Below are 16,522 nucleotides of genomic sequence, written 5' to 3'. Positions count from 1 at the left end.
CGAAATCCCCTGAGAGAGCATTTCCAAATCTGACTAAATATAGTTAAATATACTATAAATTAACCCATCCTTTGAGAAGAGAGAATTAGTGTTGACCCTCGACGCAGTGCTGAACCCTTACGTGTTCCATCACAAATTGTAGAACACTGCCTCAACATGCACAACCAATTAGAAGGTGGCAAAAGGATATAGATTCTTACGTAAGAGATTCTCTCCTTGATGCTTAAACCATTGTCCATTCCTGTAACTCGAAGATACATCAATCTGCAGAAGAAATTTAAAAAAAATAAATCTAGAAGATGGAGGTATACGTCTTTTGCATCGGAACACACATATATTAGTCACAGCTGAGCCAAATATACTTTAGTCAAGTAGAAATAAAATGTCTGTCTTACATATGCCTTTTTTTTATTAGCCAACTTAATGCTGATTCTGGTGAAGTGAAAATAATTTTCTTTGAGTTGCATAATTCATCTGGAATAGTGAGTGGAACCAGCTGTCTAAAAATTTCGGCTTCTGGTTAGACCTAAAAAGCATGAACTGCTTGCCAGTCAACACTTGGGGAATGTGCAAAGAAGGTGATTCCACAAGCTCAGTTACACAAGCAGATTGGTTAAGATCAAGCTGTTTCTAAGGTTGCTATTGATTGTATTCAAAGAAGATCATAGACAGCTCCATTCTTCTGGAGGCTGTAATAGCACAAGATTCAGGAAAGCCACTTTAAACAAAAGGGGTTTTTGCAGAGTACTGTCTCCCCCACCTGTGCCATGCCTGCTCATAGCTGAATACTGAACTTTTTACGAGCTTCACTGTAGGAACCACAGCTCTCCCATCTGTGTCATCTTAAAGAGTAAGCATGGGAAAACTAATATTTGATAATTCAAGAGAAATCTTAGTAGCGTACCACTTTTTTGTAAAGCAGATATAAAAGATTCTTCACTTTTAGTACTGGTATAAATGAAGAGAGGCATTGCTTGATATTTAACTGGACAAGAAGAGTAATTAATCAGATTCATCAAATCCATAGATAAAAGGTAATGTGATAACAATTTATCATCCTTCAACAGAACATTACAAAGAAGAGGATACAATACATAGAGAGAAAAAATAGTCTGGTCACACTATGGACAAAGTACTATCATGAGCTGACAAAAACCCATTCAGAACTAACCTAAAGTCTGTCTTTCATATTTCAAACTCAAAGGACTATGGTCTTGAATAATGATTGTTCCTCACTTGGAGATCATACCAAGATCAAGTAGGGGAAAATCTGGACTTCCATCCTCCCATACCTCCAGCACATGAAGTTGGCGAATGTTGGAATCATAGTAAGAAACTCCTATGCTGAGAACAAATTGAAAATCCATCAGAGTAGTACGACCATCGTAATAGATAAAATGAAATAATAATGTCCAAATAGGGATTATTATTGGCCATGCTACCAAATCATGATATTTTCAACAAATTCCTAATCATTGTTAATTATCCAGCTCATGTTATTATATTCTTAAGCCTGTTTTCCTCCTGTTACCAGCCTGTGTTGCTTATAATTGGATCCTGTCCTTCATTCATAAATAACATGCAGAACCTGTTTAAACAGGATATTTCATGAAAGTTAAAAAAGCTTGTCGGGCAAAGTGCAAAATGCCTACTTGATTGCAATGTATAGATCATTTGAGGACGACAGAGTCAGCTTTAGTAACTTAATGATGGTGACACAGTCATGAACCCAACAAGTGAAAAAAGAGTGACACCATCGCGAGAATTGTCAAGACTAGATGGACTTGACACCTCAATTTGGAACTAATAACCAGGCAGCGTTTAAAGCAAGGTCCACCTTTCAGTTGTTATAGTGCAGCCCAGAGGCACAAGCACAATGATTGGTCAAGCACAGGGGCATTTGGATAAATGCAGGTGCTTGAAGTAACTTGATCGCAAAATATACTTTCAGGCTAGCTGTTAAAACAACCCTCTGACTGCAATATGATTTTGTTTACCATACTATAGCTGTACAATATAAGAAGAGTTTGCTCGCTTCATTACATATATTGGCAATAAATACCGATGCTTTTAAAAAGTGAAAGGAAAAGTCAGTCATCTTCAGTTTTCCAGGTATAATACGTGAGTCACAGAAGATGTTGTCTAATTCATCGAAACACAGAGATCGGGTAAGATGAACCATGACATCAGTCAGCGATCATCTACATCTGGACCTCATATCCTCATGTTCTAGGCTGTAAGCTAATATGCTGGACTAGTTAGTGTACATCAGTAGTGAGACCTCTCCTTAAAGTGACAACTTTTTTCTAATATTTTGCAGACTACTCGGATATAATTTTGACTCTCTGTAGAAATTAAAAATATCGAACTACTGGGGCAAGAAGACTTACCGATTACCCTGGAGAATGCACGCCATATAAACCTGTATTTATGCTAGCATCATCAGTTTACAAGTTTTTATCATTCCATGGAGATTCTGAGGACTCGCTCAAGAATAGAGGGGAAATCCCAATCCAAAATTGGCATTACAGAAGTCAACGTGGATGCGTCACGACACGAAAGCACAGTAGACTTCATAAAACTAAACACAAGAATCACTTCCTTTTCTAGAGTCGAACTCAAAGTACCACATAACTAAATCAATAGGAACAGAGGGACATGGATGTATACAATGTACTGAAATCCACGCCAACATGAAAACACAGAAAATCACGTTCGATGAAACGCCAATGAACTACACAGACATTAGCAAGAACTGCAAGCAATCATGATCCGAACTCGGTACCGTATTTACAGCGTTCTACACCACAACATCTCCCTTTCCTGGTGAGACTACAAGCTTTTCACTCTGTCACAACAACGAGAAGAATATAATCGGACCACAATTTTCATATTCGTTGATTTTTATATCTCTCACAAGATTGAGCAATGGATACTGCAGTCAAATGAACAAAGTGACGGAGGACGATCCTAATTGACTAGGGAAAGTTTCCATGAACAGAGAGAAATCAAAGCCAATCGATAGACTCAGCATTTTCTCGTGCCAATGGCGATGAAACCAACGACTGAAAGTACGAATCCACGAGTTTGTAGCTACTCGGATTAGAGAAATACAGCGAAACTCGGCTCTTAATTTGTTCTAGGTTTTCGAGAGACATGATCGGACTACCTATTATGGCGCTTTTTCCTCTCTTCTTCTACTCCGTTACTTTTTCCTTGGCGACACGCGGGAAGTAAAGGGACGAGAAAAATAGGAATGAATCGACCTGAGGTGCGGCTTCAGTCTCGTCCACTTCCTCCATTGTTGAGAGCTCTCGCGATGCAGAACTACACTCGAGCGAGCGAGGGAGAGAGGGAGATGAGAATGAGCGCGCTGGTTTAAACAGAACGGTGATGCCTCCCCGCTGAGTTTAAATAGGAAAGTAATCTCTCCCCGCTTTTTTTTTTTTTTTGGTCCAACCCCGCTGGTTTAAATGGGAATAAAATTTTATTTATATATATTGATAATTGGCCGTGTTTTTTTAATATTAATAATTAAAATATGGTCATACAGCATTGTTGAGATCGCCTTCGCCCGATCTGGCGAGGGATAGCCTCACAAAGGCCAGATCCGGCAAGGGGAATCCTCATCGGGGCTCGCCCTCGCCCTATTGGGCCTCCCCCGAGGGCGACAATGACCCCGGTCCAAGCGAGTCCAACCCGCCTGGCCATGATTGGTGGCCAGCCATCTCCGGTGGCCGGTGGCCAATCACGGGAAAAAGAAAGGAAAATAAAATGAAATAAAAAAATTAAAAATCGAAAAAATATTAAAATATTATAAAAATTGTTCACATCGGTGTTGATCGTGTCACATAAGACGATCGGAGTCCATATCAGCAATTTTCGATGAAAATTAGTCAGATAGACTCAATTGGCAAAGTGTTAAAATGTTTATGATTCAATTTACAAAATTGAAAGGTTTAAGAGTAAATTTGTAAAAATACAATAGATTTATGCTTGTTCACAAAATTTTCAAAGCTTTTGTTGAGTCGATCCTATCTCTGAAGAACTAGAATCTTAATACTGGTAGATATTTCACATTCAAATTGATTCTAGGTGTTTCCAATTTCATTGGCAACGAGATGAATCAAATGAGGTCTAAGAGCATCCGAATTCAAAATGTTACTACTTGCGACTGCTTTCGTTTCGCAACTCCAAAGTCACCGCTAAGTTCGCGGCGCTAACGAACGAGGAGAAAAGGCAATTTTTATTTTTTTGGAGTAAGCGACTAGAGAAAGGCCGTCCAAATACTGAACGTACACTTTCCTTCTTTGAGCGTTCCGCTAATTCCGACGCTATCCTTGGAGATGGACAAAGGTGGAGCACATCACTTGACATTGTCATATGCTCCAAACACAAGGACGTCGCTTCTCGAGAACGACCTTTAAAGTATAGACAAGTACCCATTAACAGATTAGGTGAATCCATCCCATTGTGCTATGAGTCCTCGTGATCCTTAGGCCAACTTTTAAGCATGTATCCATTCTCACCGGCGTCGAGGGTTATTTATTCAAAGGAAAACTGTTTCGGAAAACTTATTTTATAATTTTACGGTGTTTGGATGATGAAAAACCAATCGATTTACATAAGACGTTCTTCGTAGACCGAAAATAATAAGCTTGGGTTGGTAGAAAATCCCTTTAAAAAATTGACTAAAAATAACAAGTTTATATTGAGGGAAAACGACTTCCCTCGTAACAAGAAGGAAATCACTTTCCTTAAACATCCAAATAAATGAAAACTAACTATTCACCCGTCAAAATGATTCTCATGACAAAATATTTTCCTTAAGCATGAATTTTTCAGTAAAATAAACGCACCCTAAAAATGATCATTTGTATCGATTGTATAATTAGCAAAAAAAAAAGAATATTTTCATTGTCGACAATGATTTTTGTCTAAGCATTTTCGTGTACTACGAAAAATATTATTCAATTTTTTATTCATTTGAGCAATCATTTTTAAAAAAAATATTTTTTAAATTATTTTTTTTTTGCGAATAATGGGAATCTTTAGAGAACGGATAAGCGAGAGGATCAGGCCCTGCTGCATCTTTGGGATGGCACTGGGGAAGAAAGAAGTTAACAGATGCATAGTTATTTTTCTGCCAGTTAATAAATGAAGCAACAAGCAATAAATGGAAAGTTTTACGGTTTCAATTGATCTTCAGTCAACTCAATCTCAATTTCAGAGCTGAGTCCAACACTTTTAAGACAGACGTTATGAATCGAATCATTTACTCTCTTTTTTCACTTTTTTTATGGACATTGAATTAAGCATCTTGTACTTTCAGCAAAAAAAAAAAAAGAATATTAAGCATCTCGTACATCTAAACTCAATGTAAACTAGTGTTCCACTACCCCTATTCACGTTTAAGCTAAAAGCTGAAAAATATCATCATTTTCCTAAAAGATAAACTTTTGAAAAATATTTTTTAAAAACATCACATTTTTTTACGAAACACACAAGATATTGATGGTAAAAAATGTCAAATTTCAAACCTCTTTTTTTTTTCTATAGTTTTATATCGAGTCACTTGTCAACTAACAAATTACTTAGATCATCCGTGCATGAGGTCCTTTCTATTACGGCCCGATTGCAGATGATTTGGACACTATTTCTTTGTTTTTTCAATCTAGGACTGTAAGCAAAGAGTTTAGTAGAAAATAAGAGTAAATTAATGTAATCAAACTACGCATTCACGCCATGGCTTCCGCCCAATCATCTCAGCTAGAAATCAGAATTGCCGCACGGAGACGCGTCATCCCACCAATCGAATCACGTCAATTAAAAATTAAAGGCTAACAAAACAATCCAACACTACTAAAAAAAAAAAAAATTAATTAACAAACAATACCCCTGCAAATCATTTTTTAAAATTCTGAAAGCCTCTTTCTCTCTGGTCGCCAGTATACACTTGCCTCCCTTCTTCTCTTTCGTACTCAAAACTCTCTCTCTCTCTCTTCTCTCTGTCTGTCTGTCTCTCTCTAGGAGCTAACAGCTAGAAACATGCCTGCATTCCCGTCCCCGATTTAGCGACGCCTCGATCGTCACCTCACGAAGGAGCTGAATCCGCTGCGCGGATATGGAGGCGCCCTCCTTCGTCTCCAAAGCGAGGACCGCGTTCCATTCTGCGGCGGCTAAAGCGGAGCGCGTGCTCGCGGACATCAAATCCGATTTCAAGCACGACCGAGGTCCAATTTAGTCCCCCCTCGCGCCTTCCCCTCTCTCCTTGTGACCCTGTGATCTCCCATTCTTTCGCGCTCGTCCGCTAGTTCGGGATTGTTTTAAATTTAGATTTGACCGTATTTAACCCCGGGGTTCTTTTTTTTTTTCTTGTTGTGTTTCCGTATTCCCGAAGCGGGGTAATGAGATTGTCTGGTGTTGTTGAGCAGATGTTGATGGAAAATCGCCCGCGAGTTTGTCGATAGAAGATGAATCTCCGAGTGAGTCGGCAGAGTCAAAGGTATTTTGAAAATCGATTGACTTGTTGCTTGATCGTGTTTGCTCGTTCGGACCCTTTCCAGTTTTGACGTGCGTGTTTGATTAAGCGGAATTGTAAGATCGAGCTGTTCGGGTGTCGAAAGATACGTGCATTCTGTGATATCTTGCTTGGATGCTGAGAAAATGGAGAAACGTGTTTGAGATGGACTGAATTGGGAACGAATGAGTCTCCTTTGCGGGCATTTTCCAGTTTACCCAATGTGATTATCTCTCGGATTGAAGCACGACTAGTTCCTCGATTCTGATGATGTCAGGCCTCGAACCCGATGTCTGTTTTGGGCACCAGAACTGATGGGAGACCTCAGTCGGTGCTTGAGATGTCTGATTTTCCAATTCCACAACGAGCGTGATTTGTTGAAATAAATGTTCCCTTTTCTTCTGTTATCACTGGCGCATCTTTTTTAATTGTTGATTCTTTCTTTGTTGTGGATTAGACCACTCAGGCATACCATGAGTCAAAGAACTTGAGGTGGAGACCTCCTCCGATAACGTTAGGTTCAAAGCAAGATTGGCAGGACAGATTGAGAAACATAAGAAGAGGGAGAAAAGGAGCCGATGACACTGAGAAATCTGAGAACTCAAAGATGTCCTTTCCAATTTTCGACGAAAATCTGTACATGGTGAATGAGAAGAACGATGCTGAATCAAGGGTGAGAATTTTTTGGTGCTTTAACTCTTTTACACTCTCAAAAAGTTTATTTTCTGCATGTGTTATAGAAATCAAGTTTGATGACGCACTGAGTCCTGAATGGCCAATAGAAAATGTCAACGAGAATCTGGGACAGCAGATTGAAAAATCTTAAGCTGTGTTCTTGTTGTCTAAGCATCTATTATTACACCAGCAAAAATTTTTTTGGGGAAAAAGAATTAACCAGTGAAGCTTTTGTTATACCTCAAATATCTACAGTTGATAGAGAACTGAGATAGTCCTTACTTATTGGAAAAATTATCAGTGGAGAAGCCAGCTCCCTGCTTACAATACATTTGCCCCAACTTTTCATTGCAATTCGGAGAAAATCTTGTATTCCAATCTCTCTTTGGTTTTCTCATACTTTAATCTGTCTGCTGCAATAATGCCTCAAGCTGTTCTTTTCATGTGAAAATCAGAAATGGCTGCAAATAGTTAAGAGTTATAAGTACGATTAATCTCTTTTTCTTCGGCAGAAGATGAGACTTCAAGGTTTAAGATGACATAGTGATGGTTCTTCTGTCTAATTTGGATGAAAAATGTTTTCATAGGGTTCAGAGTCTACAGCCACATTGGACAGTCTAATTGCTGGTAACACAGAGAAAATTCCTCCAGCACCAGTTATCAAGCAACTGGCTGTGGCTGTAGAGTAAGTCTTTATATCTACCAGATAGCCATTATAACTTTTAGCTCTATATAATTCTTCTTTCACTTAGACACCCTTGGAAACTTTTTGCAGGAATGGAAGGAAATTTAGCTCAATGAAAGATTTTCTGGCAACAAACAAAGGTTCTTCTCCTATCAGGGAAAGGGCAGGATTAAGTCTTTCTGCTGTGAGGTCACTTGTGCTTCGTGAAAAGGAAGACAACATATCCGAGTTTCCAGATGAAGTGAAGCTCTATTCTTTGATTAGTTTGCTGTTTGATGCAGGTAGATCAATAATCGGATTATCAAATTAATTATTCCATGAAATATTACTTATGGAATATAAAAAATTTGTTGGTTCTTTTTTAAAATTATACTATGATGATCTTTCTTCTATTGTAATATCTACAAGATATTTGCAGAGGGAAATCTTCTCAGAAGAAAGATCAGTTCTAGTTCAGACACCACTGCTGCAACATTGCCGAGAGATATTCATGCAGCTCCACCTGAAAGCTTTGTTGCTAAAGTTTCTGAAATCATTGGAAGCTGTAAAACAATGAGGGATATGGCTTTATTTTGGTGCAGGGTTGTTGCTGAGGTAAGGCTGGCTGGAATCATGTAATGGCATAAACTAGATTACCAGTCAATAGAATACATTCTTCAATTATTGTAAATAAACTCTTTATCTTGAAAATTTAAGGCTCATTGATGCTGAAAATATGTTGTCTAAATAAAAGGATTATTCCTGTTGCTTTAAATTCTCAGTCCATTACATTAAATGAATTTTACACTATGAAATGGGCTGGAAATTTGGCTCACTAAAAAATTAGAAAGCATTTTTTTCGTATTTCCTGGCAAATTTTCTGAGTACTCTGATATTCAGTTTTTATTGTCTGAAGATGGAAAAGTCGTGCATCAGTGCCATCTTTCATCTGTAGCTGATGATCATTTTTAAATGTAGCTGCGCAGAAGCTGGTATGAGGAGCAACATATCGCTGGCATTCCGGCGGACCAGATTCCAGATCTTAATTGCTGTCTTTTATATCAGCAGCTGCAGGTCATCAACTGTTGCATATCCCGCAAACGGCGCCACAGGGTTACTTCCGCATCATTAGACACCACGATAAGGGAGGCCAGTTCACAAACTGAAAAATCCAATGTGCCCGCAAATACAGTTTCGGACAGCCCTGCTTTGTATGCGAGATTAAACACAGGGGAGCTTGTTCTGCGTCTGGGGGCAGATCACCCGTGTGATGATCTATGTATGTTGGAAACTGGTGAACTTGTGTACTCTCCTGTGACCCAGGTTTGTAGTGTTTTTATTCTACTAAATACTGATTGTTTTCCTTCTATGAAATCCAATCCTGTGTGCTTTGTTTACGTGCAGGAAGGTCCTTTACTGACGGAAGATCTCATCAAAGAAACAGAAGAATTCATACTTCGGACAGGGAGGTTAGTAGGAACAAGAACAGACAATCTTTTCCTCTTGCAGATATGAGTTACTCGAAAATGCCAATCTTTGCTCTTTCCTAAGTTTGTTTGCACTTATGGTTGTGGGGTTAATTCTCCACTGTGGTCCGTGAAACTATTTACTTTTGTACTACATCAGTTTTGTGTTACCATTTACTGGGTCACAAGATGCACAAGATTACACAATTATCTTGTTACGTTACTAGAACTGTTTTGACTGATTGAGGAGGTAACTTCTTGGGCAATACGTCTGCATTTCATACTTGACTTGATGATTACAATTACTACCTACGCTTAGGATTTACAAAATAAATAGCTACGTTTAATTGTTGTTGCCTCATGAGTGATGAAGGGTCAATTTCTATTTATTGACAGTTTGTAATTTGCGTTGTCTAATCAGTGTTGGTGCTGGGTGCTCTCAACTCCTCTCTGACATGCAAGCTTTCAAGGTTATGATGACAAAATATTCCTCATGTTATGGATTGCCAGTTGCTTTTTTCAATAAGTTCAACGATCTTTTACTTTCCTGTTAAATCAAGTCTGTTACTCTCTCGCATTAGGCTGCTAATCCTGGTTGCATTCTAGAAGATTTTGTAAGATGGCATTCTCCTCCAGACTGGACCGAATCTGATCTAGAATATGAGGATGAGAATGCATCAACAAAAGGCCAGTTAAGCAGTCGAATGCAAAAAGAAGGTAAAACCTATTTTGCTGGGGTCATCTTTAGCCCAGTCTTGAAACTTGCATTGATGCAAAGAGGATATCAAATGTTCAGCTACTTCAGGAAAAGCTTCTTCACATCATTTTTTGTCTCGTACCCATATTTCTGCTGTTATATAGTCATTTAGTCGAACTTGAACATGCAAGCTACGGTTATACCTGAACCCAGTGGGATATTACTAGTCAAATATTAGGAAGAGCTTTGGAGCTAGGTTTATCAATTTACTAAAATCCCTTGGTTGAAAGAGTCACGGCTTTTAATGGACAATCGCACTAGTGGAGTCTATTCAGATGTCCTCTCTTTTATCGGTCATTGTCTGTCCTTAAATATTATGATCGCTGTTACAGTTACTAAATCCCATGTCATGAAGGTTAAAACTGAATATTTTGACTGTGGAACTCTTGGTCACGTGCTGTAGTTGTGTGGATCCTTGAATTTCTCATGACAAAGTCATTCTTGGTGTTAGGTAATTTGTGGCGTGAACTATGGGAAGCAGCAAAACCAGTTCCAGCAGTCAAGCAAGCACCTCTTTACGATGAGGATTTGGCAGTGTATGTTGAAATATTTACTGATAAGTCTCTGTCTTCTCTTCTGTAATTGCACTTCTCTGAAGCATTGGTGTATTGGACAGGGAAGGAATTCTGGATTTCTTTGAGGACATTCCGCCTATTGAGCTGTTTGAACAACTCTTTGTTACCTTGGTAGGCATTTCTGGTTGTACTTTTTGTTACACTAGTAATATTAGTGTCTCCAATTTATTTATGAATTTATTGATTTTATCTGCAATTATTCGTAATGAATATCTTAAAAGTTACAGCAGTCATCCAAAAGTATAAACATCAACAAGAGCCTCAACTTTGAGAGAGAGAGAGAGAGGGAGGGAGGACGTTTCTCCAATAAACTGACACCCATCATATCTCGAACTTCATCATGTTTATGATATATGCTATTTATGATGTTCTTGATAAGTAACCATTTATTGAAGAACCGCCTCCATAAATTGAAGGTGACCTATGAAAAGCTGACATTTTTTGTTGAAAATTTCTTATTTGTATTGGTTGCGAAGATAATATGGAAGAGCAACATAGGAATTGAACCTAAGACCTCTCGGATATGGGTAGACCACCACTATTCCAACTCCAACTTCTATCTTTTACTATGAGTTGTAAGTCTTGTTTTTGGAATGACGTGACAATTTTTAAATTCTCCTTGTTGGATAATAGTCTAAAACAATATAAGAAGCATTTGAATATATGAGAAATCACGGTCTCTTTTCAGGCTTTGTTCATTGACTTTGGTAAATCACGTAGGAGTCACCTTCAAATGGTATTGGCTTTGATATAAACGTATTTTTTACCCTCTCCAATCTAAAGTTCTTGGTCCTATGGGCACTTAGCTATTGAATGGACATGTTTATCCATTGTGTTGTCATCATAGAACATCTTTTGCATTTACGGACGATGCCTCTGCCTAAATTCTGCTTTGTCAACATTAATTTATTAGACTCGATGTGAGGTCTTGATTAAAATGTGGAAAATATAGTCTCTTCAGTTATTTCAGGCAACAATAAGATTTAGAATATCGTGTACACATTGAGGTCAATACCTGGAATGCTGTTTTATCACAAGGCATCATTTTGTCCAGTTTTAAGCATTTGTCATTGGTCCCTGTATTTTCTCTAAGAGATGAGATACTGAATTGGTAAGAATTTCTTATGTGGTGCAAACATTATTATCTTTTGGAATTTAGCTTGCAGAGGGGTTTATGATTGCCGAGGCTTCAATTTCAGCAGATCCTAATTTCTCAAAGCTGTTTTATGAGTGCAAAGATTACGTAACTTCCACTTGTCAAGGGAGCATCAGGGAGAAAGTCGATGATCTTTGGCAGGTAAGAGTCAAAGGCTATTCTGACGGTATCATGAAGTTGCTGAAATAGGTTGGGAGATTACCAGAGCATTTTATATATTCTGACTTGATGATCCTAAGATGGAGCATACATTTCTCGACCTCTAATTGAGGTTTCCCTAATGTGCGTCTTTCTGGGGAGTATTTGGAGGCACGTCTTCTTGAGCGAGCCTCTCAAACCAATGCATATTTTTCTTGAAGAAGTCTATCTAGCCTTGTCAGATGGTCAATTATATCCGGGATAGATATCAGATGTTAGGGTATATGGGCCAAGCTTCTCAAATCCTACGGGTTCATTTCGTTTCTTTAACTTCCTTAGGTAGCTCGCTACATATGTTTCTGCATGCAAATGCACATGTGAACAGTTTATGAATTTCCGTCGTCAATGCCTTTAGTTTTCGGTTGAATTTTTGTTACCGGGTGTATAGATGGGCTTTGTGTTGGACACTTTGCTAGAGAACCAAATCACTCACGAGCATATTTTCTTCCTCAGGTATATGAAACAGTGGAGATGATGCTGCTCAAACCTGAGGAAGCTTTAAAAATGATGCAGCCTCCGGAAGATACAAGCACCACACCAGGTGAACCAAGGCGCCGGTTCAAGAGACTGAGTCTCATCTTCGGTGGCAAGGACAAACAAATAAAAGAGCAAGAAATGAAGAACCAGAAGATTGCAGAAGATAACCTGTCTCGTCAATCATTTGCCAGTTTCTTTGATAGCAAGTCGTCTTTATTTTCACGGAAGCCTCCGAGGCCTGGAAGCGCATCCCCGGCTGAAAAGCCTTCATGTCCAGACGAAAATGATTGGACGATTGTGTAAATATCTGAATACACTTCTTTTTTTGTGTTTTCGCACCCCTTAATTTATGGGGTTGTTTATTATTACATCGTTTAGTTGATAAATGTAAATTATCTTGTATAAGTAGCCAAGGGATCTTCATTAGAAAGAAGCATCAATTTTTCCCCCCATTGAGATTCACACTGCCATTTAAATGAGCAGTTCATCTGAAAGTTATAAAGTTCGTCCTTGCCTTTTTGAACCGTGGACAAATCACTGAGCTGAATTCACCTTGAATTTTTTTTTTTTGGCAGCACGTTGCATTTATTATTTTGTTTTTAATCTTATAAGCCTATCGGTAAATTTCGAATTTACAAGGTTGTCTCAATTTGGCACAATGAAGTTTCCTGTGAGAGCCGCAGGATTATAACTGCAATGTGGGTTCGACGATCTCTAGAGTAAATACAATCAAATTACTGCCTCCAAAATGCAGAACGAAGCACGGACAAGAGGAGAGGAGGTGAGAAATTATTGTTCTCAATTTGGGTCTATGTTCCTGGTTGAAAGATCAAGACAGAAAGCTTCTCACAATTCACAACGCGGACACACTTACATTCACTCTCCAATAATTTCTTCGCATTTTCTTGCTTTTCCTGCCTCTAACTTCATTTCGATAATCTCTAAATCAATTGGCGTTACTCTCTAAGTGCTTTGAAGGGAATATTTCTCATAACCGAAAAGCATGTATTTGTTTCTAGGAATATCTATGATTGATAAAATATTTTTCTAAAAATGATGTCTCGTATTATTTACAAAAATGAATTTAAAGTGAAATTTTGTCGGTAATTTTTTTTTTCTGTAAATGGAACAACCGTTTTCAAAAATAATAATTTTTAAATAATTTATTTTCGCCAACCCAACGCTTCAAAAATCAATTGACTATCCACCTACCTATCTGTCAGAGGAAGAGTCAGTGATCCTGAGGTGAAATATAGCACTTTTGTCATTGCTTTGCTATTATTTGGCTAATGTACACTATGTTTACATTTTTAACACGTAATTGTGCACGAATACATTAATTAATCTGATCTTATCTCTACTTGCCCAGTCGTACTGGGGGGGTTGTAGAATACATCACTCCGTCGGTGACCCGCTTTCACGCCTTAAATGAAATTAATCGAAGGGCCCATTTCTTTGACTTTCAGGGCAATATTTATTACTTTAAACAAAAAAAAAAAAAAGAGTAAAAAAAAACAATAAAGAAATTTGCAATTTGATTAATGTATTTTAGACGTGAACATGCAGGAAATGCGCCGCCTCGGTCAACAACAATATTTTATAAGGTTACTACGACGAAAAGCCCTAAATTGATACACAAGTGATAAATTTATCATAACCTAATTTTTTTTTACCACAAAAAATTCTAAATTGATACATCTTTGACAAATTTACCCCAACCCAGTACACTTTGCCAAATTTAGCATCCATTAATTTTCGTTAAATTTTATTATCAAATTGCTGAGTTGGATAGCACATGGCAATAGCCCAATATACATATTTATTTGTCATATATGTATCAATTTGAGATTTTTTGTGATATTAATCTAATTTAATGGAAACTAAGGGTAAATTTGTTACATGTGCATCGGTTTGGGATTTTTGGCAGTTAAAATAATTAATTTGGGATAAATTGATCACAAATGTATCGATTTAGGATTTTTAGTTGTTGAAAAAATGATTTGTGGTAAATTTATCACAAGTGTATCGATTTAGGATTTTTTGTAGTAAAAAAATAATTTAAGATAAATTTATTACATACGTACTAATTTGGGATTTTTCGTGATATTCATCCTATTTTATACTACGTACGTGCATCCTCAACGCATTTTGTCTGTATACTTTGTTTACAATGTCTGATCGAGCCCCCGTTTTTGGTTGCTTGGCTTGTGAAGCCATATATAACATGCGGCAGCTGAAATTATATGTAATTTGTATTTTTTTTTATATATGGTAATGTTATCTTTCCAAATGTGTTCTAGTCTTCAAGTTTTGCAAACTTGCTGTGAAGCTGAAATTATATGGAATTTCTAATTTGTTTATAATTAATGATATATTTTTAAAGCTTCGTTTATTTCGCGAAAAATTAATGATTTGAAAAATACTTTTTGAAAAATGACCCATTGTATTGCTTGAAATAATTAGTCAATAAAAATATTTTCATTATTGTAACAATTTGTATCGTACAATGTCATTGAACCATGGATACGCTGCCAACAAGTCGGTTGAAAGATATTGTGCGAAACATAGATTGACGGTGCGGGAGCTGAAGCTCCGATAATTCACCACATGCGCGGGACGTTACTATATAACCGTACCCGATGGTAGCTATTCGAAGATGATGTGGAGTTTACCTTTCCCACCATCACCTCCTTAAGTTGAGAGAAAATATTTTTCTTCCTTTCATCTAAAGGAATATCCCCGAATTTCACATCCCAGAATTCAGACGAAATAGTTTAAGGGCTTTACTCGGGTCCAAAGCCATACAAAACATCCGAGCGCTAAAATTATATGTAATTTGCATTTTCTTTTCTTATGGTAATGATGTCTTTCTAAATGTGTTCTAGTCTTCATGTTTTGCAAACTAGCTATGAAGCTGAAATTATATGTAATTTCTAATTTGTTCATAAATAATGATATCTTTGCAAGGCTCCGTGTATTTCGAAGAAAAATGAATGATTTGAAAAATACTTTTTGAAAAATGATCCATTGTAATGCTTAAAATGATTAGTCATTAAAAATATTTTCATTATTGCAACAATTTATACCTACATTTTCGTGTACAATGAAAATATTTTTTGTTCATTTATTTTTTAAGGCGACGCAAGCGATTATTTAAATAGAGCCTAAATGTGTTTATATTTTGATGTTTTGCAGACTAGCTATGAACTATGAAGCTAGAGGGATATTTTATTTTCCTAGGGATTAGAAAACATCTATCTCATAAAATCTTGGCCTTTTGATCCTGTTCACTGATGAACTCGCGAGGGGTTCTCTGCAAATCTTGCTTGCCCAATAAGAGGATATATTGAATGCCGCCCCTACAATAATGTATACTTTGAATTGGAGCCCCAAAGGACATCTCACCAAATTCTACCTCAGGACAATAATATATGACCCTTAGACCAAGTAATATTCAGTATATTGTTAGCCTGTCGTAACGTAATTAAGCCACCTAAATTCATTTCTCATCCCCGAAGCTAAACGGCGCTGATAGGCCTATAAGCAACAAATCAAGCTTGCTGTACGGAGTGGCGTTAAATCACTTCTAGGGATACCAGGAGAAACCCAAAAATGGCATGTGAAAAATTTATCTCAAGCTAATTTTTTAATCATGAAAAATCACGTGTGTGGTAATTTTACCCTAAACTAATTTTTTGATTATAAAAACTCAGAACTGGAACACAAATGATAAATTTACCCCAAACTAATTTTTTGATAGCCAAAGATCCCAAACTGGCACTTCTATGAAAAATTTGCCTTCGATAGTTTCCGTTAAATTGTGTTAATATCATAAAAAATTTCAAATTAGTTTACTTGTGACAAATAGAGGGTAAAATCTCCAAACTTATACACCCATCTATTGTCACGTGTCATTTAACTCAGTAATTTGGCCGTAAAATTTAACGAAAATTAACGGATGATAAATTTGTCATATATGTACAGTTTGTAGTTTTTGGTAGATAAAAAATTGTCATATGTGTACCAGTTTGAAA

The 16,522-nt window shown here is 37.2% G+C and overlaps 2 protein-coding genes across 9 annotated transcripts in view; one reads left to right on the top strand and one right to left on the bottom strand.

The window, feature by feature from the left end:
• Positions 1–16,522, bottom strand: part of LOC115749925 (DNA mismatch repair protein MSH5) — a 94,491-nt gene that overhangs the window by 9,540 nt on the left and 68,429 nt on the right. For 3 of the 7 annotated variants that reach the window (XR_004016411.1, XM_030686967.2, XM_048274289.1), the window contains exons 1-6: positions 3,267–3,428; positions 2,391–2,422; positions 1,250–1,344; positions 905–985; positions 761–833; positions 201–264 (exon numbers count right to left, since the gene is read on the bottom strand). Coding sequence is in view for 5 of the 7 variants with exons in the window: in XM_030686967.2 (XP_030542827.1) it covers positions 201–264; positions 761–833; positions 905–985; positions 1,250–1,344; positions 2,391–2,422; positions 3,267–3,302 (381 nt within the window). In the remaining 2 variants the exon portion in view is untranslated. The other 4 variants (XM_048274290.1, XM_048274291.1, XM_048274292.1 and 1 more) reach the window with 4 other exon arrangements.
• Positions 5,960–13,005, top strand: LOC115749926 (rab3 GTPase-activating protein catalytic subunit). 2 transcript variants are annotated; one of them, XM_030686969.2, is made up of 14 exons: positions 5,960–6,233; positions 6,435–6,505; positions 6,987–7,193; positions 7,783–7,880; positions 7,971–8,156; positions 8,297–8,474; positions 8,838–9,182; positions 9,264–9,328; positions 9,747–9,795; positions 9,907–10,042; positions 10,534–10,618; positions 10,699–10,768; positions 11,817–11,954; positions 12,465–13,005. In XM_030686969.2, exons 1-14 carry the CDS (start codon positions 6,125–6,127, stop codon positions 12,789–12,791), a joined length of 2,064 nt encoding a protein of 687 aa, XP_030542829.1. In that variant the 5' UTR covers positions 5,960–6,124; the 3' UTR covers positions 12,792–13,005. The 2 variants fall into 2 exon arrangements, with proteins under 2 accessions (XP_030542829.1, XP_030542828.1); XM_030686968.2 differs by having other exon boundaries at positions 7,971–8,161; positions 8,299–8,474.

The sequence above is a fragment of the Rhodamnia argentea genome, chromosome 2 (assembly GCF_020921035.1).
Source record: "Rhodamnia argentea isolate NSW1041297 chromosome 2, ASM2092103v1, whole genome shotgun sequence".
In the NCBI taxonomy this organism is placed as follows: Eukaryota; Viridiplantae; Streptophyta; class Magnoliopsida; order Myrtales; family Myrtaceae; genus Rhodamnia; species Rhodamnia argentea.
Note: the sequence above shows the minus strand (reverse complement) of the source record. Positions and strands in the feature narration are given on the sequence as shown.